Below are 27,038 nucleotides of genomic sequence, written 5' to 3'. Positions count from 1 at the left end.
CCTATCGTACTTCTGACCTGATAGGGTCGCTGGAAGACTGAAGTCGGGGAAGGCAACACCCTGTGTGAATGTGAAGCAACGATCTTTATAGTTGTAACATCATTGTTCCCTTGCCCTCGACCGACAACCACCTGCCACACACAACTCCGCACCCAGCTGGGGACCCAGCTGTCACCCACAGACCCTCCAAAGCAAGGCTTGTCGACGCGTCTGGCTCGGGCTCAGTGCAGCAGATGAGCTCGCTTCCCCTCCCCTCTCCCCTGCCTGTTCCCATCTTCCAAGAGGAAAAGCACCTTGGGAAGAATGCTAATGTTTGTTTATAAATTCTAAACGTGTAATCCTTAATAACTCATTCGGTTGATTATGAGCAAGCGGCCCTCTGGCGAAACTTAGAAGTGGCTCTCTGCGGCTCTGTGCCTCTCTCCCGGGGACCGGGAGGAAGGATGGGCAGCTTTGCGTTAGTTCACGGGCCCCCGAGGACCCTTTGGGCTCCCGGAATGGTCCAAAACCACCCTCGGAACACCACTCCTCTGGGATTTATTCCAGGCCCTCTGTCCCTCATTGTCAAGCTGTCCATAAGGTCTAAAGTCTCAAGAGACCTCCTTGGCTATGATGTTCATTAAACAATTTCCTCTCCTCTTAATATGATTCAATTAGCAAAAGGTCGGGGGAAGGGAACTGACATCTGGAGAGGGATGTCGTTTCACGGCCCGCTGGGCGGGCTGGCAGGCTGCCTCACAGGGGCCCAGGCAGGAGTGAGGGCAGGGCTGGGACTCTCACCCACCTCGGGGCTCACTTAGGGACACCCCCAGAGCCTCAGGTGGCAGGTGACTGGATGGTGGAGGTGGCTTTTACGTCTCAGAGCGGGACAGGGCCCAACAGAGACAGTCTGGGTTTTGCAATCTGGAGGGGCCGGCTTTGAACCTGGCGCCAGCCGCCCTCAGAGCCACGTAACCGTGGAGCGGTGACAAAGGCCTCCATGGCTCAGAGCTTCCTGATGTCACTCTCAGCTAAAGGGGCGGGGGCAGGGCCACTGTGCCTGAGCGCGAGGAGAGGCCCACGGTATCAGGTCTGTTTTCTCACTGATTTCTAATCCGTTTAACAACCACTTTACAGATGATGGAACAGGGAGAGATCTCGGAGCACGTTTTAGCCCGCACATGCTGATGCTTACTTGTCTTCTTGAGAGGAACAAATCTCTGCCATGACTGCACACCACGCTTTGACTGTCTGAGAAGCTGCTGGACAGGGCGGGCCGTCCCTGCGCCTGGCCGGCCAGAAGCTGCTGTCGAGCTATGACTGTTCCCTGCGTCTTCTGCCTGGTCGGTCTTTCAAATGTGCGTTTCTTCTCCTTTGCCCCAAGTCGCCACCATCTCTAATCCTCATCGCTACCCTGAACAAAGTAAATTTTAAAAATCCCAACAGCACAGAGGAGACAACTGAGGCTCAGAGAGGTGCCAAGACTTGCTCAGGGCTGCACAGTGTGCGAGAGCCAAAGGCAGGAGGGTTTGGCTGCTCCAGCGGGGAAATGCCCTCCCCCACCCCCCTACCCTCACCCCTGCCCCCAGCTTCAACTCCTCCGCCCTCCCCCACGGCAACAAAAGGAAAACCACTTCCCATTTCCGCTTCTCTGCCAGCACAGAGAGACCGAGCGAGCGGAGAAGTGTTTCTGAAAACACCAGGATGGTCTTTCCCGGCTTCCCGGGCTGCTCTCGGTTGTTCTTTGAACCCTGTTTCCCAGGAGACCCTGGGAAACGCAGGGGCAAGGTCCTGGGTAGCAGCCGCCGCCCTCTGTCCTCCTCCAGGCTGGGTACCTGCTCTTGAGTGTGTGTCCTGGGGCTGTGTGCTCAGACTTGACCATGTTTGGGCATGGAGGTTCACCCCCGATGGGGACCAAAGGCCGCTTCCCTGGAGACAGAGACAGGCTGGGAGCCCAAGCTCCCTGCCAGAGCTCCAGCGGCCTGGTTTGGGGTGGGGGCTGGGGGCCAGGCAGCTAGGAAGTGTCTGCGGCAGACTCCGGGGTGCTGGGGAGACTGTGAGTACCGCGCCCAGAGCACTTGGGACGTGATTTCTCCAAAGCCTAGGGCTGGAGGGGCGAGAGGAGTGCAGGAGGGGACAGGGCAGAGCTGGGGGGGGGGGCGGCAGCTGGAGCTGCTACCCCAGGGGCTGGGCGTCAGGATTCTGGGCTCCAGGGGGCTGTGGCTGGTGTCCCCGGGGAGCAGAGCGGCTGGCATCTGGTGCTCAGCTGGGAGGTGGGGGGCTCTGTGGCCCGGTCACCCTATCCACTCAGTGCCCTGGCCCTCTGGTCCCGGCTTCCTGAGCAGCCAGAGGCCGAAGCCCAGAGATCAGCCCAGGAAAGTTTAGTCCCTCGTGACACTGTACTGTCTCTGTTTGAACGCAGGGGAACCCCACTTCCTGGTACCCCCAATGAGGGAGGGAAACTTGTCATTGGGCGTCATCCCTGTCAGTCATCTTGGAGGCAGTGACAGGGTTACGTCCTAGGGGCCTGACCCTGGCTCTCTTCTTTAGGATGGTAGGGAGGGGAGACAGCCGGCGTGGGGGTGAGAGGGGCTGAAGGATCTGGGATGGGATACTTGAAACAGCCAGTACTTAGCCGAGAAGCCTAAGGAGAAAATAGAGCATTTTGCTGAAAATCCCTTTGGACCAATGTCTCTCTCTTGGACATCCACTAATTTATAAAAAAAAAAAAAAAAAAAAAAAAAACATGTTTATTACTTCTGGCAGGGAAAATAAAGTTCTTCCCGATAGCCAGCTAAAATTTTCCATAACCCAGTGGACTCCAGAGAAAGAGCCCTTTGGTAGAAAGGAACTATGGTTATCTTAAACAAACACAAACAACAGACATTAACCTGAGGGCTACGGGGCACAGAGCAGATGGGAAACGCACACCAGGGACAGAAGCCTGGCAGCTAGGTGGCTCCCGGTCGCCCACAGGGGATGTGCCACACCCCCGGGTGATGTAGCTTCCCCGGAGGAAAATGAGGGGGATGCTCCGGACAGTGGAGGAAAGAACCAGCTGCTCCCCCACGCCGCTTTGACCCGTGGTTCAAGTCCCCCGGTGAGAGTGCAGCTGGGAGGCCACCTAAGCCCTCGCTTGCAGTGGGAGGTGGACCTTACAGGATCCTGACTGTGGAAAATTCAAGTCACCGCTGGTGCCTGAGGCTGCCGTCGGGAGTTCTCTGCCTGCTGCCCCTGGCCCAGCCGGCCCCGCCGTGGGACTGCCGGGCAGAACGTGAAAAGCTCCAGGTTTTCCTGAGACGAGTATCCTAGGAGGAAGCTCCCGGACTTCCACCTCTGCTGCCTGCTGAATTAGTTCATCTCCTGTCCCAGTTTCCAGGGCTGCCTGAACCAACCGCCATCAACCCGGTGCCCCGAAGAACACAAATCTATTTGCACTGAGTTTGGGAGGCCGGAAGCCCCAACTCGGCGAGATGCTGGCAGGGCTGAAGTCAGTGTCGGCACGGCCGTGCTCCCTCCATGGACATGTACTGCGGGGCACAATCCATGTTCTTCACCTCCCCCCGCTTCTGGGCGCTGCCCGCAGTCCCGGGCGTGTGGTGGCTCCACTCCCATCTCTGCCTCCCTGGTCACAGTCCCTTCTCCTCTTTGGAGTCTAGGCTTCCCGTTTGCCTCCTACTTGTAAGGGCGTTCAGGGGCTACACGGATAACCCAGGATGCACCCCCCCATCTCCAGATCCTCAATTTGAGGTCCTTGCCATGTGAAGTCACAGCCACAGTCCCAGGGCGGAGACCACGGGCATCTTGGGGGCCATTATTGAGCTTGTGACACACCGTGGCCTTGGGCAGAAGTCACTTGACCTCTCTGGGCCACAGGTCCTCCATCTGTCAAACAGGGACAACCCTCGCCTCTCAGAGCTGGGGGGTGGGGCACGGGGAGGCTTCCTTGGGGTCCAAAAAGCTCCATATAGAAATAGGGGTGCCTGACCAGGCGGTGGCGCAGTGGATAAAGCGTCGGACTGGGATGCAGAGGACCCAGGTTCAAGACCCTGAGGTCGCCAGCTTGAGCACGGGTTTGAGCAAAAGCCCACCAGCTTGAGCCTAAGGTCGCTGGCTTGTGCAAGGGGTCACTCAGTCTGCTGAAGGCCCGCGGTCAAGGCACATATGAGAAAGCAATCAATTAACAACTAAGGTGTTGCAACACGCAATGAAAAACTAATGATTGATGCTTCTCATCTCTCTGTTCCTGTCTGTCTGTCCCTGTCTATCCCTCTCTCTGACTCACTCTCTGTCTCTGTAAAAAAAAAAAGAAAAGAAAAGAAAAAAAAAGAAATAGGGGTGATGTTAATATCCGTGCATGCTCCCCCCCCCCCACCTGTTCTTTCTTCTGTGGATTAACAGTCACCTGTGTTCATCCCACATCTCTGTGTCTCTGCGGCCCTAGAAATGACTGCTGTCCCCGGTGGACATGGGGAAGAAGCTGGTGATGGCCCAGAAGCGGGGAGAGACTCGAGCCCTGTGCCTGGGGGTGGCCATGGTGCTGTGCGCGGTCATCACCTACTATATCCTGGGCACGGCTGTGCTGCCCCTCTACCTGAAAAGGTACCCCACTCGGCTGGCCTGTCCCCACCCTCCAGCCTCTGTCCTAAGGGTCTGCTCTCTGAGGACCCTAGACTTCTTCCTGTACCCCTGTCCTTGACCCTCAGAGGAGGCAGGAGGCTCTGGCTAATCCTCATTCTTAGGGTCAAGGATTCAAGTGCCAGGAGGGTAGGCCCGACTGGGCCCCGTTGATCTGGAATTCTGGGACTTGTAGGTAACAGACACGGGAGGCCCCTTCCACAAGAGACACCAAGGATGAGAACAAATGCTCCAGGGTGAGCTTGATCCCGGGAGGAATCAGAGGGCCAGAATTACGTAGCTCATCCGCTGTTGAAAACCATTATGTAAATCAGTGGTAGTCAACCTGGTCCCTACTGCCCACTAGTGGGCGTTCCAGCTTTCATGGTGGGCAGTAGCGGAGCAACCAAAGTATAAATAAAAAGATAGATTTAACTATAGTAAGTTGTTTTATAAAGATTTATTCTGCCAAACTTAGCAAAAATCCAACATAAAGTACTTGGTAAGTAATTATTATTATATGCTTTAACTTGCTGTAACTCTGCTTTATAAATTTTATAAAGTAAAGTGACTCCCCTACTTTATAAATCACCATTACTGTGGAACTGGTGGGCGGTTAGAAAATTTTACTACTAACAGAGATACAGAAGTGGGCGGTAGGTATAAAAAGGTTGACTGCCCCTGCTGTAATGATGTCTAAGCATTGTCATTCTGAGTTTATGTTTCCTCCCCTGGGCCCTGGTACTCTGGGATTACGCTCCTTTAGTGCTGGGTGCTTGTAGTATGATGAGCCAACCCCGGCTCTCTCTAAAGGGGTTCAGGCAGGGTGCTCTGTGCCACTCAGGCTCTGAAATGTGTGTTTGTGTGTGATCCCTCCAGCGTGTGGACCCAGGAATCCACGTGCCACCTGATTGAGACCCACATCAGGGACCAAGAGGAGCTGGAGGGCAAGAAGGTGCCCCAGTACCCGTGCCTGTGGGTCAACGTGTCTGCCTTGGGTCGCTGGGCCGTGCTGTACCACACGGAGGACACTTGGGACCAGAACCAGCAGGTACTAGCTGGGGGGTTGGGTACCTGTCCCCTTACCCCTGGCCGGTGTGCGGGCCTGTCCCCACCTGGCTGCCTAGCTCCTCTCCGGAGGGCGGGGGCTGAGAAGGATGAACCAGGGACCACAGCTGGAGTGGGGGCCAGCCTGACCGCGCTTTTCTGTGCTGGAGTCAGACGGACCTCGGTTGAATCCCTGCTGGGCCGCTAACTGGCTGTGTGACTTGAGGAGGCTGACTTAGCCTCTCTGTGCCTCAGTTTCCACCTTTGCTGAAGTGCTCTTATGAGGTTGGAGACCACATATACTGTGCCATGCTCCCAGTGGGGTGGGGGGAGCCCGCACTCAAACAGAAGTGGCCGCTGGTGTTATTAACCTCATACTGTGAAGTGAGTCAAATGAGAGGCGGGTTCCAGAGCTGACCCCACCGAGGGAAACCTCTAGGAACCCTGCACCCCAGGAAACCAGGGGCCCAGGGCGGGGGCAAAGCCAACACTTGGGATATTTTCTCATCGCTGCCGCCCACCACCTCTCCCGCCCCCCGACCCACCACTGCAGCCCCTCCTCACTCATTCATTCAACAGTCACTGAGCACGTCCTGTGTGAGGGGCTTTGGACTCAAGAGGAGAAGGCTCATGTGGGAAATAATACCGGTGGGGAGGGGGCCACAGAGAGGAACGGAGAAACATGTGAGGTGACAGGAGGGGGTGCTTTCCAGTCAGCAGTGCAGCAGGTGAGGGCGGCTGTCAGGGAGGCACTCGGGAAAGTGCCTTCAGGGGTATTTTCAAATACCAGCAGGTGCCCCATCCTCAGAAGGAGGCCGGGCAGGGCTGGCCGAGGACACAGGGGTTCCAAGACCCGTAGCGATGCTGCTATACGACGCTGTGCGGTGCAGCAGGGGAAGGCTGCAGAGGGGAATGCAGGGATGAGCCCAGGAGACCCCGTACTACCAGAGTGTCGAATGACAATGTTGTATGTGTATGTGTGTGTGTGTGTGTGCGCACACGTGGGTTTTTTTGTGTGTTTTGAGAGGCAATGCTTTTAATGAAGCAAGCCACATGTTATACATATTAGTTCTCGTATTTTTTAAAAGATTACAGAAAAACACTTGACTGAAACTGTTTTTGCTAAGAAGACCGTCTTTAAGGACGTCTGAGAGAGGCAGCAAGGACAGCAGGGCAGGAAAAGAGAAGGGGGCGTGAGATTCTGGATGAAGACGCAGCACTGTCGGGGGGGGGGCGCGGGGGAGGCAACCACTGCCCCAAGCACAGTGGTAGACATTGATACTCAATCAAGACTCTTTCTCTGCTTTCAAAGTCCATCCAGTACGAGGAAGGGCACTGGGGGAAGGGCAAAGTGCATCTACAACCGCCACTTTACCAAAACACCCCCGGGCCCCACCACCACAGGGAAAGCGCAGGCGAATCCTGCCTGGAGGGCAAACCAGGTCTCGGGCTTGGTGCCACCACTGGCTGGCCGGTGTTTAAAGGGACTCTGGTGGCACCAGGGCTGGCCTCCTGTCACCCTGGGCTCCCAGCAGATGCTGACGGTCCCTGGCATTTGCGTCGGAAGGAATAATTCCCTCCACATAATGCTCCCGGTGCTGGTTTTCACAGGGAGAGGGAGTCTTAAGTGACCCCTAACCCAGCCCACCATTTCCGAGAAGAAGGTTCTGCAGATTACTGGGGATTTAAATTCGAGAAAGCCATAGAGGGAAATACTGATGCCACTCTGGTGCAGCACAAGCCCTGCGTCTGTCACCTCCGCCAAGCGTCACCGAATGATAGCATTAGAATGCGATGGGTCAAGCTGGGGCTCCTCAACTGTGGCAGTGCTTGAGGACCCCCAGGGGACTTGACAGAACTACACCTGACCAACAGATGCTATGTCTCTGGGCTCTCCAGGTCATTCTAAGGTTGAGAACCACTGCTGTGAGCAACTTGGAGCCTCTACAGGGCTTGGCATCCCAGGAGTGTGCTATTCAGGGATGAGGCAGAGGCGGGGCCAGAGCAAACACCCAGGATGAAGACTGGTCCTGAGGCAGGATGGATGCTGACAGTCAGCCTTCGGTGGCTGACGGGATAGGACGGGAATGGGCAGGGCACCTGGGGGACAGTGGGACCATGGATAGTGCTGGAGGCTGGAGGTCACGGAGAAGTGGGCCTGCCTGGACAGTGCAAGTCGCCTGACCTATTCTGTCCTCACGACAGTGACTCAGCCCCACCAGACGGAGGAAGAGCCTCCAGACCCCCCGAGTCGCTGCCACCAGGGCTCCTGCCTCTTCTTGGCAGCCAGTGGCCCCTGATTTATCCCCAGGAGCAAGAAGCTCACTCTCAAAGACAGGCAGGCACGGTCACTGGTGTGACGGGGATTGGCAGCAGGCTGGCTTGCAGGCCGTCTCCCCGATGCTACGGCTGCCAGCTCAGAGGAACCAGAGGCCAGATCGTCCCCTGGGAGGAGCTGTCAGCGGCATGTCCGGCCCTTGGAAGGACAGTGCCGGCTGGCAGCCACTGGCTGCTCTGTCTTCCCTCCCGTCACACCCAGGAGCGGTGCTGACGGCGGGCTGCTGTGCGGTTGGGAAGTACCTTCGCATTTCTGCCACTCAGCTGGGACAACGGGCCGGCTTCCCCTCTACTTTCATTGAGCCCTGGGGTGTAGGCGGCCGGAGCTGCAGGCCAGCTGGGTGCCATGTGGAAGGCCTCTCTTTAACCGGGGATAGAAGGAGCTATTACTACAATATCATAGTTGTCATAGTATTATTACTAACGACAGCAGCATCTCCCATTTATTGAGCACTTACCATGTGCTGGGCTCTGTGAAATGTTTACGCGTCCCCACGGCGACTCAGCTAGGCAGGAACCCCCTCTAACCCGTTTACAAGGCTCAGAGATGTCACAGTACTTGCCAAGGTCACACAATTTGGAACGGGTAGTTGAACCCAGGTAGCTGAATGCCTGGCCCCGTAGCCACTCCGTTGCTCAGTGGGCCAGGTTACCCAAGGTCACAGTCAGAGGCATTGGGGAGACTTGGGCTAGGCCCTCTCAGTTCAGGACTCCGAATCCACCTGCTACTGGGACCCAGCAGTATCCCACAACCCTGAATGCCAGATTCCTCAGGAGCCAGCTTCTCCCCAGCCCCAGGTGCCCCCTGGCTGACTGGCTGGCTGGCTATAGTGACCTACTTCTGGATACAGCCCCCCCCCCGTGTCCCCCCTCCCCCAAAGGATAACATCATCCTTTGTTCTGCTGGACTGAGAACTGTCAGGGCAGGCAGCTTTGGGGGAGGGGCCTCATTTAAATCCAGGGAGTAGCTGAGGTCTGGGGAGAAGCTGGCTCAGCAGCTTACACATTTTGATCTTGAACATAATTGCTCTAGTCCAGTGGTCTCCAACATTTGAATATGGAGGAATTACCTGATTGCTGGGCCCACCCTCAGTGATTCAGAGGGCCAGCCCACCAGGTGGTCTGCTGGACGAGGGGCTGAGGAGGACCGTGCCTGCAGAGCATCTCCCCCTGGCTAAGATAAAGAGCATTCAGACCTGCCAGCCCCAAACAGGGAGAAAGCCAGGGTCTCTGCTTAGTGCCTCCCCTGCAGAGCTCATCTGACCGGGCTGAAGGTTCCTGTGCACATTAGTGTCAGAATTAATTGTGCTCTATCTTCTAAATGCACGATCTCTTTCCTTTGAATCCCAGAGTCTCATACTGGCTTGCCAGCATCTTTTGTTTGGCTCACACGGGTTAGATCACAAAGGGTTCTCCATTTGAATGTTTGCCAATATTTTTTTTTTAATTTTTAATTCAATTTAGAGAGGGGAGAGAGAGAGATAGAGAGAGAGAAAGATGGGGGAGGGAGGAGCAGGAAGCATCAACTCCCATATGTGCCTTGACCAGACAAGTGCAGGGTTTTGAACCAGCGACCTCAGCATTCCAGGTCGACGCTTTATCCACTGCGCCACCACAGGTCAGGCAAATGTTTGCTGATATTTTTAAAATGTGAGAGTTCACATCAGAATCCGGTTTTCTGGCTTCTCATGAGCTGTCAGAGGCCTGGCTACAACAGGTCTTCTGGATCCTGTGGTGTCCCTTGTCTGCACGGGTCTGGCTGTCTCCATTCACCAGGCCCATCACCCTCGGACAGTTCTGTCTGGCAGGAAGGCAAGTTGGCACCTGCCACCTTATTGCCTCGCCCACATCCCTCGTGGGCAGTCCCTGCATGAGTCCTGCAGGTAACCGAGCATGTGACCTCTGTCCTGAATCCAAACAGAGAACCCACTGGGCCTGTGTCACTCACTGTCACTCACTGGTCTCCTCGGACAGTTAAGCTTGAAGTCCTTCTTTTAATAACATTCTTTGAAAAAGATATTGCTCTGAACCCATTTAAGAGACGGAGCCATCGAGGCTCAGAAAGGGTGAGTGATTTGTCTAAAGCTCTACAGCAGTGGGAGCCAGGCCAGCACTCCAGCTGTGTCTCTGCCTCCAGGTGTGCAGCGTGTCCCCTGTGCAGTTCCAGGGCCACCAGGCTCACAGGTGACGCTAGGACCGTGCAGTGTACAATCTCCCAATATTAGACAGCTCTGACCCCGAAGCCGGCGTCTATCTTGACTCCTGGGCAGCTGCTACCGCTAGGTCTTAAGAGACGGGGGTATTTAGCCCCCTGGGCGCTCTCGCTTCTCCCCACAGTGCTCCTACATCCCCGGCAGCCTGGACAACTACCAGACGGCCCGGGCCGACGTGGAGAAGGTCAGAGACAACTTCCACGAGCACCAGGTTTTCTACTGCTTCTCGACCACGCGGAAGAACGAGACCAGCGTCCTGTACCGGCGCCTCTACGGGCCCAAGACTCTCCTCTTCTCTCTCTTCTGGCCCACCTTCCTGCTGACCGGTGGCCTCCTCATTATCGCCATGGTGAAGATCAACCAGTCCCTCTCCATCCTGGCGGCTCAGAAGTAGACCCACCCACATCACAAGGCTGCTCAGGTCGCAGGGGGTTTGGGGGGACCCTGGGCTGTGCCCCACTTGTGTGTCTATGCCTCTTCCCTCTGCCGTCCCACTCTCTCCACCCGCAATCCACCCTGCTTGCTTTGCCTGTGTGGCGTTTGCTAAGTCATTTCCTGCTCAAGAATGTGCAATGGCTCCCTAGTACCTCGGAGAGCACAAGGCCAGCCAGTTACAGCTCTCTGTGACCCGTCCTGACCCCCCTGACTCCAACCCACTTCCTGCTGTGCCACCCATCACCCCACAAGTGAAGATGAGTCCAACCCCCAGGCCGGTGTCCTTGCAGTCGGCGCTGAGACCTGCCTGCCCTGTCCAAGAAGCTGTCCTTAGCACACATCAGTGCCTTCTCCAAATTCCATCAAGGAAACAGAGGCTCCCATGTACAGACTGCATTTAAAGTAGTCCTTGTTTTTAGGACTCTAAGGGCCATATACATATTTTTAAATTCCAATATTGATACATACATAAAAAATAATGAGACAATAAGGAAACACACTAAAATACGTCAAAACAGTGGCAGTGGGATGATGGGTAATTTTAATTCTCTTCTTTAACCTTTTTGCTTTTGGTTCTTTTCTAAACATTCAACAACAGGTTGGTTTGGTTGTGTTGTATTTATTTTGAATCAGAAAAGTAACAGTAGATGTTGTCTTGGGGAAGGTTTGAAAGGCTGAGCTCCCATTCCCGAGCAGATGGAAGTGGGCTGAGCTCCAATCAGAGAAGGCTTTCAAGAACAGGTAATCTTGGCCTTGACCAGTTGGCTCAGAGGTAGAGCATCAGCCCAGTGTATGGACATCCTGGGTTTGATTCCCAGCCAGGGCACTCAGGAGAAGTGACCATCTGCTTCTCCACTCCTCCTCTTCTCCCTTTTCTCTCTCTCTTCTCCTCCCACTGGCTCAGTTGGAGCAAGTTAGCCCTGGGTGCTGAGGATGGCTCTATGGCCTCTGCCTCAGGCGCTAAAATAGTTTGGTTGCCAAGCAATGGAGCAACAGCCCCAGATGGGCAGAGCATCGCCCAGTAGGGGGCTTGCTGGGTGAATCCCAGTTGGGGCGCACATGGGAGTCTGTCTCTCTGCCTCCCTGCTTCTCATTTAAGAAAAAAAAAAGAAGAGAAAAAGAACAGACCCTCTTTAGAAGCCTCTATGGCAGGGAGCTAACCAGAGGTGGAGTCACACTGCAGGCAAACACGGGGGCACTGGCTCCGCTGTAGAGCCCTCCTCAGTTGAAAAGGGCAACATCGGAGGAACCCGCCATTCCTACCATTACTACGCCAAGAGGCTCTCCTAGAGCCGTGGTCCTCGGAGCGCGGTCCCTGGAACCGCAGCGTCCGCGTTCTGCGGGGACTTGTGAGAAATGCACACGACAGGCCCCCCAGCCCTGTCTAGTCAGAAACCCCAAGGGGGAGTGGTGTGGCGGCAGTGGGTGGGGTCAGGGCAGGGGGCGCAGGGGGTTCTGTTGTGTGCTCAAGCGTGGGAACCACTGGAGTTGAGAGCCACTGGCCTGTCACTGTGCTGCTCGGAACAGATAAATGACGCCTGGGCGGGGCACGTCCCGAGCTGAGTGCAGAGTCAGGCTGGTGTCCTTGCCGTCCCCCCCCCGCCCCCCGGAGCTGTGATTCCAGACGCTGCCCCTGGCTGTGACTCCTGTCCCTGTCTCTGCCAGAGTTCATCTCTCCGAGTCTCAGGCGCTTTGTCCATAACAGAGAGAACCCTCCCTCCCTCTGGGTAAGTGAGAGGGAGGGCCAAGGGTCTGGCACACAGAGTTGCTGGCCAAGAAGGAGGCTATTGGGAATAACAATGAGTAAGGAATGCTCAGAAACTTGCAGAAGAAATGATGCCAACAGTAATGTCAGCTGGCATTATAGAGGCTTCTTTATGGCACACCAGGCTCTGCACTGAGCAGTTTGCTTTGTAAGGAGTCAGTGAGGTACCACTGAGTCCGTCGCAAAGGAGAAATACGGGGCGGTGGTTACGTACGTGGACTCCGCCGTCTGCTAGCTGGGTGACTTTGGGGCAAAGGACAGAGCCTCTCTGCACCTCAATTTCCTCATTTGCAAAAGAGGAACGAATAATGATCTCTCCTTTTCAGGGCTGTTGGCCTTAACTGAGTTATTATAGAATGTTCCTAGAATAGTGACCAGCACTTGGATAGTGCTATATATATCATGAACACCTAAGGCTCTAAGGGGTCATTGGCCACGCAGCAAGTGTAGGCATCCATATAGCAAATGAGAAGCTGGTGACCAAGTCCTCAGCTCTCTGATTCCAGCGCCTGGCCTCTCAAACACAGTACTCGGGCAGACCCAGCTGAACGGCTCAGGGACGCAGCACCCCAAGGTCAAGGGGCCAGGTAAGGCACAGTGTTGCAAGCTTGGAACCGGGCGCTACTCTTGTACAGGTCAGAAGTCTGAGAGGCGGGCATCTAGACCGGGCACCAACACCTGTCACTTGCTATCCGGGGGCCCTGACTCATCTCCATGCCCTGCAGGTTCGTATCTGGGGACTTTCCTTCCAGCACGCCGTTCCCCAGGGTCTCCTCCTTCCGGGGTTGTCAGTCTCCAGGGTTCTCCCAGTCTTTGAAGAAAGTCCCAGTCCTGACACTGTAGAATCTTTCTGCAAGATGTTGCCATTGGGGAAATTAGTTAAAGGGTCCGTAGAATCTCTTTGTGTTATTTATTTATTTTTTTTGTATTTTTCTGAAGCTGAAGCTGGAAATGGGGAGAGACAGTCAGACAGACTCCCGCATGCGCCCGACCGGGATCCCCCCAGCACGCCCACCAGGGGCGATGCTCTGCCCACCAGGGGCGATGCTCTGCCCACCAGGGGGTGATGCTCTGCCCCTCCGGGGCGTCGCTCCACCGCGACCAGAGCCACTCCAGCGCCTGGGGCAGGGGCCAAGGAGCCATCCCCAGCACCTGGGCCATCCTCGCTCCAATGGAGCCTCAGCTGCGGGAGGGGAAGAGAGAGACAGAGAGGAAGGAGGGGGGGTGGAGAAGCAAATGAGCGCTTCTCCTATGTGCCCTGGCCGGGTATCGAACCTGGGTCCCCCGCACGCCAGGCCGATGCTCTACCGCTGAGCCAACCAGCCAGGGCTGTGTTATTTCTTACAGCCACATGTGAATCTGCAATTGTCTCAAAAACTTAAGTTTAATTTTAACAAATAGAAAAGAAGAAGAAAGTCCGTAGCATGAGTCCCACTTACAGGGGCTCCTCTGCACATGGATTCCATGCAGCTGCGTTTGGGGCTCAAACTCATGGAAACTCAGACGCTCCAGGTAGCCCTGCAGGAGAGAAAGGCCACACCCCGCTAGGATGCTAGTGCCTGGGGACGCTCAGACGCCACTGCCCCTTGCGTTGTTAACCATGACCTTCATTCACTCGAGATCAATGCCCTGACCCTGTGTGACACGGGGCATCCCGACCGACTGACTGCAGAGGCAGAGGTGAGAATCCGCTGTCCTCGGGTAAGCCAGGCCTTCAAGAGATGCGTAAACATGGAAAACAATGCCACTTTTCTCAATACATTTTTTTAAAAAATATATAATCATTTCTCACAAAAATATGTTATTGTGTTAACACATAGGGAGGTCGTTATTTTAGAACAAATGCATGCACATTAAGCACCCTTACTTTTCGTCTCTAAAAGAATAAGATACTAATGGCTGTAACCCACATAAACCAAATCTTGTTGGAGTTCTTAATATACTATTTTAATATCGTAAAAGGATTCTGAGAAGAGAAAGTTTCAGAACTGCCGGCCCAGTGTATCCAGAGACGGGGTCTCTCTGCCTCTCCCACACATGCCCTTGGGCACCCAAAGACTTACCCTGGGTTTCGTCAGATTCCCATGGGGTGCCAGGAGGGCTTTAGTTTCCCAGTGCCCCCTCGCTCCTGGTTCTTTCTTCCACAGATGGATTAATTAGTGCAGTGGTCAGCAAACTCATTGGTCAACAGAGCCAACTATCAACAGTATATCGATTAAAATTTCTTTTGAGAGCCAAATTTTTTAAACTTAAACTATATAGGTAGGTACATTGTTATTAACTTAATTAGGGTACCCCTAACCTGGCCAAAGAGCCGCACTCAAGGGGCCAAAGAGCCGCGGTTTGCCGACCACTGGGATGGTGCATACATTCTCTTCCTGCCCGCAGGAAATTGTGGCATGTCTTTCCTGAATCTTCCTCATGTCAACTCAAAAGCAGAACTCGTTGTCCTCCTGGATTGCCACAACCCTCCCTCCCACTTGTATAAAGTAAACGTCACCAGCCAGCTCCCTGAGAAGCTTCAGGGGACAGGGGGCAGGGGATAGGGGATGGGGGACAGGGGATGGGGATGGGGTAGTGATGTGTACAGGTGCAAAGCCAACAACTCCCAACTGAACGTAGGACAAAGTGGATGATTCATCGCAAGGCTTGCAGAATCAAGGGTGACTTGCAGTGGTTCTCAATCTTTTTACACTTGGGGACTGGTGATAATAGGAGAATTACTTCGGGGGCCACTAAGGCAGAAATCACTCCAAGCATAAACAAATTCGACTAAGATCATTGGTCTGTAATCTTCAAACAACATCAGGGTGGTTCACTCTTGCAGACCGGCACGAAATTTCTGGCAGACCCATAGTTAAAAACACTGGTCTGAAATCCCCCCATAAGTCTCCACCATCTCACACCAGGCTCTCTCATTCTTTTTCTTTTTTTTTTTTTTTTTACAGACACAGATCAAGAGTCAGAGAGCGGGATAGATAGGGACAGACAGACAGGAACAGAGAGAGATGAGAATTATCAATCATCAGTTTTTCACTGCGACACCTTAGTTGTTCATTGATTGCTTTCTTATATGTGCCTTGACCGCGGGCCTTCAGCAGACTGAGCAACCCCTTGCTCGAGCCAGTGACCTTGGGTCCAAGCTGGTGAGCTTTTTGCTCAAACCAGTTGAGCCCGCGCTCAAGCTGGCGACCTCGGGGTCTCAAACCTGGGTCTTTATTCATCCCAGTCCGTCGCTCTATCCACTGCGCCACCGCCTGGTCAGGCTGCTCCCTCATTCTTCATAGACATAAAGAAAAACAACTGGGCTTGCTAAGCACAGGCAGCCTCGGGGCATGCCTTCTCTCCCCGTGCACAGGATGTGCTGAGCCCCCCCCCCCCCCCCCCCCCCCCCCCCCCCCCGTAGATTCTGGAGCCTCTGCTGTTCGACTTCCCTTCAACTCCTCACATTTGAATACACACACATGCTCTCCTGGGTCAGTAGTTCTTTAAAGATCACCTTCCCCACTTTCTGATCTGGCCGCGTGAACCCTCTCTTCCACATTCCCCTGTGGTGACAATCTATCAACAACATCTCTTTAGAGGAATGACTCACCGTCCCATCCCGGGAGGTCGATACTTCCATGTAGGGGTATGTTTAGCGAATCGCTCCCGGGAAGCGCCTCTGTCATCTCTAACAGTACCCAGAGCTCAGGTTCGTTCAGCACCTGCGGGCTGGAGTCTGGGCTCAGCTTCTGCATAGGCAGCACAACATCCCTTCCGGTGACTACGACCAGCTCCACTGTAGAGAGGAGGCAAGAGGCCCCCCGGGGGGGAGGGATTGAACCTGCCGCGGGTCAGAAGTGAGTCAAGAGCGGAGTTTCAGCCTCTACCCTCTAACCACTGTGCTTCCTGCCCCTGGGCTCTGCCCCGTATCAAACAGGGGAAACGCCGAGCAGGGCAAGGCTGGAGCTGAGCTCTCGCCTGTCAGTGACCTTGGCAGCTTCTTTCATCTCTCGGCGTCTCGGATTCCTCAGTCAGAAAGAGAGCGGGACACCCTTTGCTTTACAGGCAGGCTCCACGGGAGATGATTCGCTACAATGGGGAGCGGGAAACACGCAGCACAGCATCTGCTACGTAGAAGGCGCTCCACAAATGCTCGTTCTTTCCAAGCAAACGGGTCCCCTTCCTTCCTCTGGCCACACAGATTCTTCTCTGCGCTCAGAGGACAACCTACTGCCCCCCCACTCCCTTCATTAGCAGCTCCCCACGTCTCCTTCCTGTGAGCATCGTGGACAATCGTGCCACACCCCCTCCCAGCCCGTTCCTAGCTGGACTCCCTCTTAAAAGTTCCTGCCACAGACAAGACTGCAAGGCTGTGCCTTGAACTTTCTCGACTCTTCTTGCGTAAACTTAGCTCCTGAGGAAAAGCAGTACCTGCCACCGGTTGAACCACCCAAGGGTCAAAGGCCCAGTCTCCTTGGGCATGCCCTTCCTAGGGGCCCACCATCACGGATAACAACAGGTCTGGTCGGACTAGTCCTCCCAGTGTGAGGCAGGCAGGTCCCTCGGCCCAGAAACCGGGCTTAATTGGAAATTAAATTGCGTTTCAACACTGACTGCAGGATGCCCGTATCCACAGCAATTTATCAAGACGATGCCTCGTCTCAGGGAAGCCGGTGGGAATAGAGCGGCAGCGTCAGCAAAATCATGAGCTTGCATCTGATGAGAACTTTGCTTAAAGCGCAACGTGAACCCTTCAAGTTTCTCATTGGGGTTTTGTGCGCTAATCGGTTGCCTTCTCTGTGCCAGGAGCTGGGGGCACAGGTACCGGTGGGACCCAGCCCTGCGCTTGAGCCGCTGCTGGGCCCATGGCAGAAAGAGAATACATAAGTAAAGGATCCCCGAGTCAATGGCGCTTTACTTAGTGGTGCAGGGCTGAGTAGCTACGAAGGGGGGCGGGGTAGGGAGGATTATAAATAACATCAGGGCTAAGAATTGGATTTTTCTGTTTAACGCTGTATCGAAAGATCACAGTGGTCATAGGTGTGCCAAACTCCTTTGCCAAACCTTTCACGCACATTCACGCCACCCCCCAGACAGCTGCAGGGAACAAATACACCACGATTTTCATTATCCTCATTTTATTGTGGAAAAAAAAAATGAGACCTACAAGATCAGTAACTGCCCAAATAATAAGTCGTAAAACTAGTAGTATTTGAACTAAGGTCATCTCTAAAAATACTGAAGCTGTGTATTCAGCGACTATCTTTATGGTCCGATTAAATAAACACACTTACTGTAGTCCAGGGAGACAAGACAGGTGAGCATCAAGAAGAATTTTAAAAACTAACCCTGAGCCTCAACTAAAACCCATGCTAATATATTTCGGTTTAATTTCTTCTCTGGTTGGCTTTCTCCTGTGCACATACTTACGCACAGGTTGGGACCTCGCTGTACAAACACTTTTGTTTCCTTCCGCATAGTAGTATTCCGTCAGCAGCGGCTCTGCATATTATGAAGCGGTCTTCGGAATCATTTCTCCAGGGTTTAATGCTATTCCACCAGAGAGAGGAACCCAAGGCTATTTCACCCACTGCGTTTCGACCGACGTCTAAAGATCGTCTCCCGTTTCTCACTGCTCTAACGTTAATTCATGATGAACATGCCCTGAATAAAAGTCTTTGTGTACATTCTGGTGATCTGTGCAGAGTAGATTTCCACGGGAGTGTACTGCTTTCTGAGGACTACCATAACAAATTCCACGGAGTGGGCAGCTTCAGCGGCAGACATTTATTCTCTTGTTTGATTCTAGGGGCTGGATATCCAAGACCAAGATGCTGGCAGAGCTGGTTTCCAGTCAGGCCTCTCTCTGCTTGTAGATGGCCTCTCTCTTCTTGCTGTGTCCTCATGTGGCCTTTTCTCTGTGTGTGTGCTCTCCTGGTGTCCCTTCCTCTTCTCATAAGGACACCAGCCCCACGGGATCAGCGCTTCATCCTTATGACCTCACTTTACCTTAATTTCTTCTTTTAAGAGTTTGTCTCCAAATGCAGCCACATCAGGGATTAGGGATCCATCATATGAGTTTGGGGGCGTGGGTGACACAGTTCAGTCCGTAGCAGGGGGTGATGGTACTGAGGGATGTGACTGAAAGAGCATTCATTTCTTGGCTTTCTGACCTTGGGCTAGTTATTCAACCTCTCCCAGATTCAGGGCAGGACTAACAGGTGGGTAACTCACAGGGCTAGGGCCGGGTTGCATGCAGGGTACCTTGCAAAGCCCCCAGCTAATCAGTCACTACCCAGGAGTGGTGGCCATTAATATTCCTCACACGGTGCCTGTTCATTTCGGAACAACAGGCTATTGTTTCTGGAACGGAGAGGCACGGGCAGGGTTAATCAGCCGAGGATGACGGGAGCATTCTGCAGTCCAATATGCCTCATAGCTTAGGAACGTCCCAGGCTCCGAGTGACAGCAGGTTCCCAGCTGACGTCTGCAGATAGCAAGCCGCAAGCCCGGGCTGGGCTCTGCCTGCCAAGCGCCAATCGTTTGAGAAATGCCATCCCAACTGGCCCAGGGTTAATCAAAAGATTAGAGACAGAAAATTGAGGCAGGCTCACCCCAGCCTCTCAGACACAGCCTTGCAGACACGTCTCCCTCCCCGACTACCACCCAGTTCTCGCAAGAAGGGAAAATTGGCCAGACGGGAATTTCAGCGGGGACGCTCGCTGGCTGGGCAGTGTGCCCACGCCTCCGCTCCTTGCGGTCTGGGTGTCGGGCCAGGTCTCCCGGGTGTTTCTTTATTTCCCTGGAAAGGGTCACCTGTGGATGATGACTTGGGGTGCAGACTGGGGGGTGGAGGGGGAGCTCAGGTCTCAGGGGAATTCTCCAGAATTGTGCTGCTTCAGTCAAAAGGAAGGCTTTAAAAACCTGGATTTCTGAAAGTAGCCTGTCGCCTCTTAGCCAACATAGGAAGCAATCCATGTTGTCTTCGCCGCTCGCTATCCACAAATCTGAGTTTGAGAAGAGGAGCAAGCGTCACGTGGAGGGGAATGCCAGAACCTGGAGCCCGAGAGCCCGGCGTCCAGTTCTGGTTCTGTCCCGGGCCGGCTGTGTGACTCGGAGCCAGGCCCTGCCCTCTCTGAAGCTCAGGTCTTCCCCTCTGTCCGTGGGGTCCCCTAGAGGTCCCTGTCTCCCACGGGGAGCGTGTTTGCAGCAATGAGCAGGCGCCATGGGTCCTGTCGCAATTCCCGTTATTGAACTTGATACTTCCAAAGCAGAAAGGGAACTCTGACCAGGCCTCAGAGAGGGACTCCGGTCACATGACCGGATGTTGCTGGGCGGGGAAAGCTTGCGCCATCATCACATCTTCGGCATCTGTCAGGTGCCTGAGCACCAAACACAAGCCCCGCGCAACGGATGCTTCTGCAGAGCTCACGCTCCCATGGGGTTAGGGAGATGGCCATGAAATAAAGGATCCACTATATAGAAAGGGTGATTCCAGCTGTAGACAAAGTCTCGCTCTCAGAACCTGTCATTGAGAGTGGCTGGGGGAGGTGACTTTGGAAGAACAGGACTTCTAGAGAAGGGCTGGGGGGAGACTTGACCCAGAGCCCATCTCTCTGAGCTCTGCTTCCTTCCTCCTGGTGACGAGTTCGAGGGTTAGCCATGTGAGAAGATGGCAAGGGCGGGCACTTGATTTTACGGAGGATGGGGGTGCAGATGTTATGTGCTGGGTGCTGTGTCACAGGCACCATCTCTCTCAGTCTCCTGGTGGCCCCGGGCAATGGGAATTACCGGTCCCATCCTCCAGCAGAGGACACAGACACAGGTGGCAAAAAGCTTGTCCAAGGCTATCCTGCCAGCAGGTGGTAGGATTTGAACCCAGGGCTGGCGTGCTTTCTTTCCCCGCGTCTCGCTGCCTTCCACGGCTACTTCACACCACCACCTCCATGGCCAGGAACCAACAGCTCGCAGGGACGTGGGACCTGGTGAGTGAGGTGACCCAGGGAAGACTCTGGGGCCTGGAAGATGCTGGGACCCTCAGAGTTCCGAGGGTCACTTTGGCATGGCCGGGGACCTCCGGGCCTCTGAAGGCTGATAAAGACCTGACTGGACCCACCCCGCCTTGTGTCTTGAGTATTACAGCCCACGGTGCCCTCCCACCTGCCAGAGGGCCCATTTCCAGCTACTTTCAATTTGGAACAAACTAGCTGCTCCCCCCGGTCACGGAGTTAATAGGTGGTCTGTGCAGCACTGCCAGGTAAGCAGCCCCGAACAAATTGTTCCTGTCTGGTATCGGGGTTACCTGGAAGAGAGGTCCGGGGCCCCCAGAGAGGACAGCCTTGACAGGTGGGGCGGGTCTCATATTCTTCTGTCCCCTCTGCCATGGGGCTACGGGGACCCTAGAGAGCACTGGGCCAGCAAAATAGACTAGGGAGTGATGGGCGCGCCACAGAGGGGCAGGGATGAGAGACCCATGGCCTGGAAGCAGGCCTCTCGGCACTGGGAGAGCCAAGCCAAGCACACTCCCCACCTGGCGGCTCTGGCTTTGAATGGAGAGGCAGGCCGGGCCCCAGCCCTCAGTGATCCGGGTTTCTGCCTATAACATGGCAGGAGCTCGTGGAGGTTCGCCTTGGCAACCAGGCAGCGGGGCGGTCCTAACACCACACCAGTGCCCCCCTGCACCACCAGGACAGTGAGCTGGCAGGTGTGCTGGAGACTCTCACTCCCTCCTACAAAGAGTAGCACAAACTTCTCATGGGACTGGGGGCATCCTCCTTGGACAGAGGGCACCATGACACCTCACAGGTCCCCAAGGTCCCCAGCATCAGGGCCGGAGCTTTCCCAGAATGGTCAGTGTGTTAATTCCAGACTTACTGCCCCCCAAACCTTGTGTATTTCCCCACTGACGAGACCACTTCTCACACCTGCCCCATGAGAAGGGAGAGCGGTGGGAGCAGGTCCCACAGGGACGCAGAACGCACTCAGCATCCATCTGGCAGGTGGCCCGGCCCGGCGCACCTGTCTGAGCTGGAAGAGCGTGCCCGTGGCTGCCTTGCTGACCTAGGCCAGTGGCGTGTCCCCTTTCCCCATAAAGCTTGTTCCTGTAACCCAGGCCACGCCACATTGTGGAATTTGTCCCAGCCCCTTTCAAGACCGGTGGCTGCCCCAAAGTGACTCAGCTGGTGCAACGGCTCTTGACAAACCCACCTGCAACATGAATGGGAAGCTAGGGCAGTCTCTGCTGGTGACAGCCGGGGAGCAGTGCCCGCAGGGCCGTCTTCCCCAGCCTCACGGAGCGGAGAGGCACACAGCTGATCTCGGCCGCAGCAGGACGTCGGGGGTTCTAACTCCAGCTCCGCCAGCTGGGCCACCTGGCTTAACTAATGGTCAGTTTCCTTATCTGTCAGTGTGGTGATGGCAATACCTACTTTCAGGGTCCGAACTGGGACGAGATGAGAGAGGGCACAATGTCCTCCCCCTCAGCTCCCTTCCAGTGCCAGGTCACCCTGATAGCTGCCAGCCCGTTCCTTGTATTATCCTCACTAAATTAAAAGACACCGGACAGAGCTGGGCCTCAAGCCCAGCACGCCAAAGGCAGGGCCCACCCCCACGTTCAAAGTCCGCTCCCCGAGGATCTGAAGAGCAGCTGGGAAGGAGGCAGGAGGAACAGCGTGTCTCTGATGGGTCTGAAGCTGAGGTCCCGCCTCACAAGGAGAGAAACAACGTGGGCGGGAGGGGGCTGTCGGGCACCAGGACATTGTCCCGGAGACAAACTGTATCAGGTCAGCCCCACACCGCGCCCCACCCTGCCGCCACATGGGTGGCCCCGACACGGCTGGTGCTCTCCTCCCTCCTGCTTGCGTTGGCTTGGCCAGCTCTGCCTGGGGTGACCGTTTCCCAAAGTACAGGAGGAAATGGGCTTAAACCTCCCTGCCCAGAGCAGAGGCGGCGCGCCAGCAGCCCTGAGGTCTCCGTGAGGGGACAGAGAGCTGGTGGCACAGGCAGAGGCGGGTTCCCTGGGCCCGCAGTTTAACGGGACATCTAAGTCAGGAGCTGGGCTTCGGCTCAGCTAGAGAGCCGGGGAGGGCCTGGCTCTGGGAGTCGTGCTCCTAACTCCGAATAAGGTCATCAGGTGTGGAGAATGGCTCAGCTGTCATCTCAGCACTGCGTGGGGCCTTGGGGAAAGCCAGCGCAGGAGAGGGGAAGCAGGGAATGTTCTAGAAACTAGAGGAGCCTGAGTCTGTGCCCAGCACCGAAGAAACCAGGGGTGAGCGAGGAATCCAGGCCTGAGGTGCTCACAGCTCTGTGAGGATCAGCTATTAATTGCAACAGCACCAAACAACGTCCCCTGGGCACCAGCTATGCCGAGAGCCATCCGCACACCCTCACGCTAACACTACAAGGAGGGCATCGTGATTCCATCTGATAGTTTAGGTAACTCAGGCCAGAGAGGAGAGGGACCCAGCCCGAGGCCTCTGGCCAGTGTGCCGAGGACCCAGGGCGCCCCAGTCTGGCACCGACTGCCCTTTCCACTGCATTACTGGTTCACAAACACAATTTTTTTTCTTTATGCAAGAGAAACTTTCTTTAAATGTGAAGAAATCCAGTATGTAAAGCAAATCAAAGTAGAGCTGAAAGGGCCGGAGTGGGGGTGCCAGAGCTCCACCCCCAGTTTGGGACCATTTCAATGCCCTTCCTGAGGCCGGAGGAACACTGAGTGAACCGTCTGGCTGGAGGCTCACCCTCTGGCCGCATGTGGACAGAGTTCAGAGCGAGTTTACTGAGCAGCCTGGGACGGGGGCCTGCACCGTGCGTCCCGGAGAGCTCCGATTTCAGCCTCAGCTCAGGGCCCCGGCTGGCGACTGTGCCAGGCAGTGCTGCTCCTTTCATTTAACACGACCGGGGATGTACCCACGCTGGGCTGGGCACCAGACAGGATGTACCACGCTGGGCTGGCCACAGTGGCGTGGAAAGCGCATACAGGCCCCCGCCCTCAGAGAGCTTCAGTCCCGTGGGGAAGACAGCCTCTGGCAAACACGTGCTGAAGGGAACACGGACCCCGCGTTGTCATCAGGGCTAGGAAGGGAAAGCTCAAGGTCAAGGGGAGGTGTGAGCAGAAGAACCTGATCCGTGTGCCTCCGTCAAGGGCACCGAGGAGAATTCTGGGCCACCGAGCAGCTTAGACCAACAGGAAAGGGGATTGCTGGAACCAAGGGGAGGCAGCCAAGGCCCAGAGACAGGCAGGGACAGGGAGGGGTGGTCATGGGCTTTCCCCTCCCCAGGTAATCCCAATGCAGGTAAGGAACAGAAAGTCATCCCCAGGACCCGCAAGAGGTACCTGGTCCTATAGAATCTTTACATTCCTCAATCCTGCGAGGGACAAAGAAGATCCTTCTAAGGGTTGGATTATTGCAAATGTGGGACCCAGTGCAGTAAATAATGAATAAGTGAAAACACAATTAAAACCAGAAGTCATGAGGCAAATGTAGTGCGTCCATGCAGAGTCTAATCTAAATCCACCTAGGGCTGGTCTCTACGTCAGAAAGATTCTTTTCTGCTCCTCCTCTCCAGGACTGGCCCTGCTCCCACAGTCATTTATTTAACAAATATTTAGCGAACACCTGGATTGGGCAGAACACCAGCTTCCTAGCACATGCCAGGCGCAGAGCCAGGGTTGTGTGCACACTAGTGCTCTCTGCGGGGTGGGGAGGCACGGTCTGGTCCCGGCGCCTGCTGTGGGCCACCTCCCAGAGCCTCGGCTGTACAAAACACTCAGGACTGAACAGGTCAGAGAAAGGCCAGGTCCCTGGTGCAGGGTCCTGAGCAGCACTTCCGGGGCCACGTGGATCTTAGTCTCTGGGATTCTGGGGGGGGGGCGCTCTGACCTGCTGACGGGTTTCTCCGCAGAGGCCACCGCTCCTTCCACCTGCCCAGCCCTGCCCGGCTCATCTGGGCAGAGATGTCCCTGTCAGAGGAGCCTGATGTCTGCCTCCCCCCACCAGGCTTCTCTCTCCTGGGCCCTCTGGCCCCTGTACCTCCTCCCTTCAGGGTTATATCTGGGTGGTATTTGTGTCCTCACCCAAATGCACATTTCTTGATGGAGGGCTGTGTCTTATTCGCCCACACGTCCAGTGTCTAGTGATGAGTGTACATCAGAGGAGGCAATAAATAAATATTGGGTGCACGACTGTAGGCAAATATGCAGAAGACAGCATCGTCACGCTCACAGATTCAGAGACTGTCCACTCAGTCTCTCTTTCTTTCTCTCTCATACACGTGCAAATGCAACGCACACACACGCACACCCCTGTGCATACACTGTCTCTGACTCACTTGCTCACACTCACCTCCCCCTGCTGCAGAATGCCCTTCTGTGATCCCTCTCCCCCTCTGGAGCTGCCTGGGGTATACGAGCCCACCCACCGTCAGCTAAATCAAGGAGCTTCTGCCCCTGGCCCTGCAGAGGAGGTGGCCTGGGACACCCTCTCCAGACCGAGGGCTGAGGCCCATTTCAGTCCCTGCCCATTCCCTCACATCTGGTCACTGCAGCACACTCTGTAAAGGGACCCCCTGTCTCAGCTGTCTGAATCCTCGCGACCGTGCTGGGAGGCAGACAGGCAGAAGGTCATGGGCACACTGCACACATGAGGCTCAGTCCATCCCGCTTGGGGTCCCCAGTAATTCTACCAGGCAGCTGACCCTCAGCCTGCGGCATTCAGTCCCCCTGGGCTTCCTGGAGGAGGAGTGCTCGATTTCAGAAGCGTAGTGGGGACAGAACAGGAGCGGCAAAAGGGCCTGAGAAAGGAGATGAGCAAAATCTTGCCATCGTCCCCTCCCACATCCGCCTTTCAATTTGCAACATGCCAGACATGCTGGGCAGCTGGGTGCCCGAGCCATGTCATTAGAGCTGGCCACATACAGCCTTTCTCTCTGCTCATCTTCATGGTTTAAAATCCCCGTCAAGGTTTGTGGGCCTCCCTCCTTCCCTGCCTCCCCTGCCTGCTGCTTCCAATGCGTCTCCCCCAAAGCCTGGCCTCCTGAACCAGGGTGTGAATACTTAAAAGACGTTTCTTCTTTCCAGCCAGCAAAGCTTTATCACGCTGCTGCTGCGGCCCCTTTAAATATCATATCCAGAAAGTTTGCCAGAGTCTCTCCGGGTACCTCCCCCTCGCTGGTCCGAGGGTAAGATGGGGCCCCGCAGGCCTGAGAAGTCAGCCTCCCCTCTGCACTGGAGGCTGAGTTGCAGGCACCTAGTCCCAGCTTTCATCCATAACCACTCTTTCTGGGCTGCCGGGGAGTTAAACCTACAAAGTGCCTGCCACCCCAGTTCTCAGAGAAGTGGAGGAGACAGGCATCAACACAGGCAGGAGACGCAGAGGGACAGGGATCCAGGGAAGGAGACTGGTGACCACGGCCCCGGAAACCCGGCACCCCGGAACCCGGCGAGAGAAAGCTCTCTGAACCGCAGCCCCAGAGCTGACGGATTCACACCCACCAGTGCACAGAGGCGATGAGGGCCCCGTGGCCGCCTCCTGCTGGCCCCTCCAGCGTTTCTGTTCTGCCGAGTTACTCACAGCCCACCGCATCGAATCTCTCTTTTATCAACAAGACACAACACTCCGTGGATAACTTCTTGAAACTCCAGTCACGCTAAGCGGCTTCCAGTGTGCTCTGGGAAGGGTTCTTCCCCTTAGCCCGCCTGGAACCAATCAGCCACACACCACCAAATCCATTTCCAAAGTCCCGGGCAATTAGAGCCGGCTGAGCTCCCTGGCGCCGTGCCCGCCTGCTCAGAGCCAGGACCCAGGCTGTCAGCAACCCCGAATCCCAGCCACTGATTTCTCCCAGCCTCCTCTGAGACCTGAGCACACCAGAATAACCATGCTTGCCGCACCAAAGTACCCTGACCAGCCAGATCACATCAAGACACAAAACAAGGTTCAATACCAGGCTTCCTACCTTTGCTGAGGGTGCCGGTGATGAGTTTAAAGATGGTCTGGGCAAATTTCACGAACCCAAGCTTGCACCTTTTGGAGCAGCCGCTCATGGTGGCAGAGGGAAGGCTGGCTGCGCTGTCAATGCCCAGGAGGGGAGGCCCCCACTGTGTGTGCCCCTGGCACCCGGAGCCTGCCTCAGGGGACCCTGAGAGATGGACGCACCCCAGGAGCTCCGGGAACAGCACAGCTGCTTCTGCAGTGAGTCCGACTTCTGCATCCAGAGAGCCTGCAGGGCACGATGTCTGCTCTCTTCCTCTGCCCTCCCCTCCAATCAAGTCCTGCCCACAGGAGGACCTCGGGATGCCAGGGCCGGGCCGGCGCTGCCAGGGCCCTGGGCGCTCCGAGGGAACTGGAGAGGAGAGTGAAGCCGAGCAGAGCTGGGAGGGAGGAGCTGGAGCTCTCCCGGGCTGTGCTGACTGTCTTTCTTACGTGGCAGTGGTAATGTAGCAATTAATACTCCAGTCAGAAGGGAGGGGACGGCAACGCAAAACACTCCGTTCCGCTCCGCAGCTTCCCGGCGGCCCCTTCCTTCCTGGTGAGCCTAATAGATCAATTCTCCGTGCCTTGATCAGGATCTGGGAGAACTCCCCACAGAGCAGGAAGCTGCTGCTCCAAACCCAGTGGAAAGTTCGCAGGCGGCCTGAGCGGCCTGGGTCGTACCAC

The 27,038-nt window shown here is 55.4% G+C and overlaps 2 protein-coding genes across 6 annotated transcripts in view; one reads left to right on the top strand and one right to left on the bottom strand.

Annotated features, from left to right (window-relative positions):
• Positions 1-26,716, bottom strand: part of KCNIP1 (potassium voltage-gated channel interacting protein 1) — a 288,179-nt gene extending 261,463 nt beyond the window's left edge. For both annotated transcript variants that reach the window (XM_066273245.1, XM_066273248.1), the window contains exon 1: positions 26,338-26,716. In XM_066273245.1, the coding sequence (XP_066129342.1) occupies positions 26,338-26,425 (88 nt within the window). In that variant the 5' untranslated portion in view covers positions 26,426-26,716. The remainder of the gene's footprint in view (positions 1-26,337) is intronic.
• Positions 1,019-14,169, top strand: KCNMB1 (potassium calcium-activated channel subfamily M regulatory beta subunit 1). 4 transcript variants are annotated; one of them, XM_066273241.1, is made up of 4 exons: positions 1,019-1,069; positions 4,424-4,581; positions 5,476-5,647; positions 10,288-14,169. In XM_066273241.1, the coding sequence occupies exons 2-4, from the start codon at positions 4,448-4,450 to the stop codon at positions 10,585-10,587; spliced, it is 606 nt and encodes a 201-aa protein (XP_066129338.1). In that variant the 5' UTR covers positions 1,019-1,069; positions 4,424-4,447; the 3' UTR covers positions 10,588-14,169. The 4 variants fall into 4 exon arrangements, with proteins under 4 accessions (XP_066129338.1, XP_066129337.1, XP_066129339.1 ...); XM_066273240.1 differs by lacking the exon at positions 1,019-1,069 and adding an exon at positions 1,103-1,337; XM_066273242.1 differs by lacking the exon at positions 1,019-1,069 and adding an exon at positions 1,920-2,035 and having other exon boundaries at positions 10,318-14,169.
• Positions 26,717-27,038: the final 322 nt, after the last annotated feature.

This window comes from Saccopteryx bilineata, chromosome 4 (assembly GCF_036850765.1).
Source record: "Saccopteryx bilineata isolate mSacBil1 chromosome 4, mSacBil1_pri_phased_curated, whole genome shotgun sequence".
Lineage (NCBI taxonomy): Eukaryota > Metazoa > Chordata > Mammalia > Chiroptera > Emballonuridae > Saccopteryx > Saccopteryx bilineata.
Note: the sequence above shows the minus strand (reverse complement) of the source record. Positions and strands in the feature narration are given on the sequence as shown.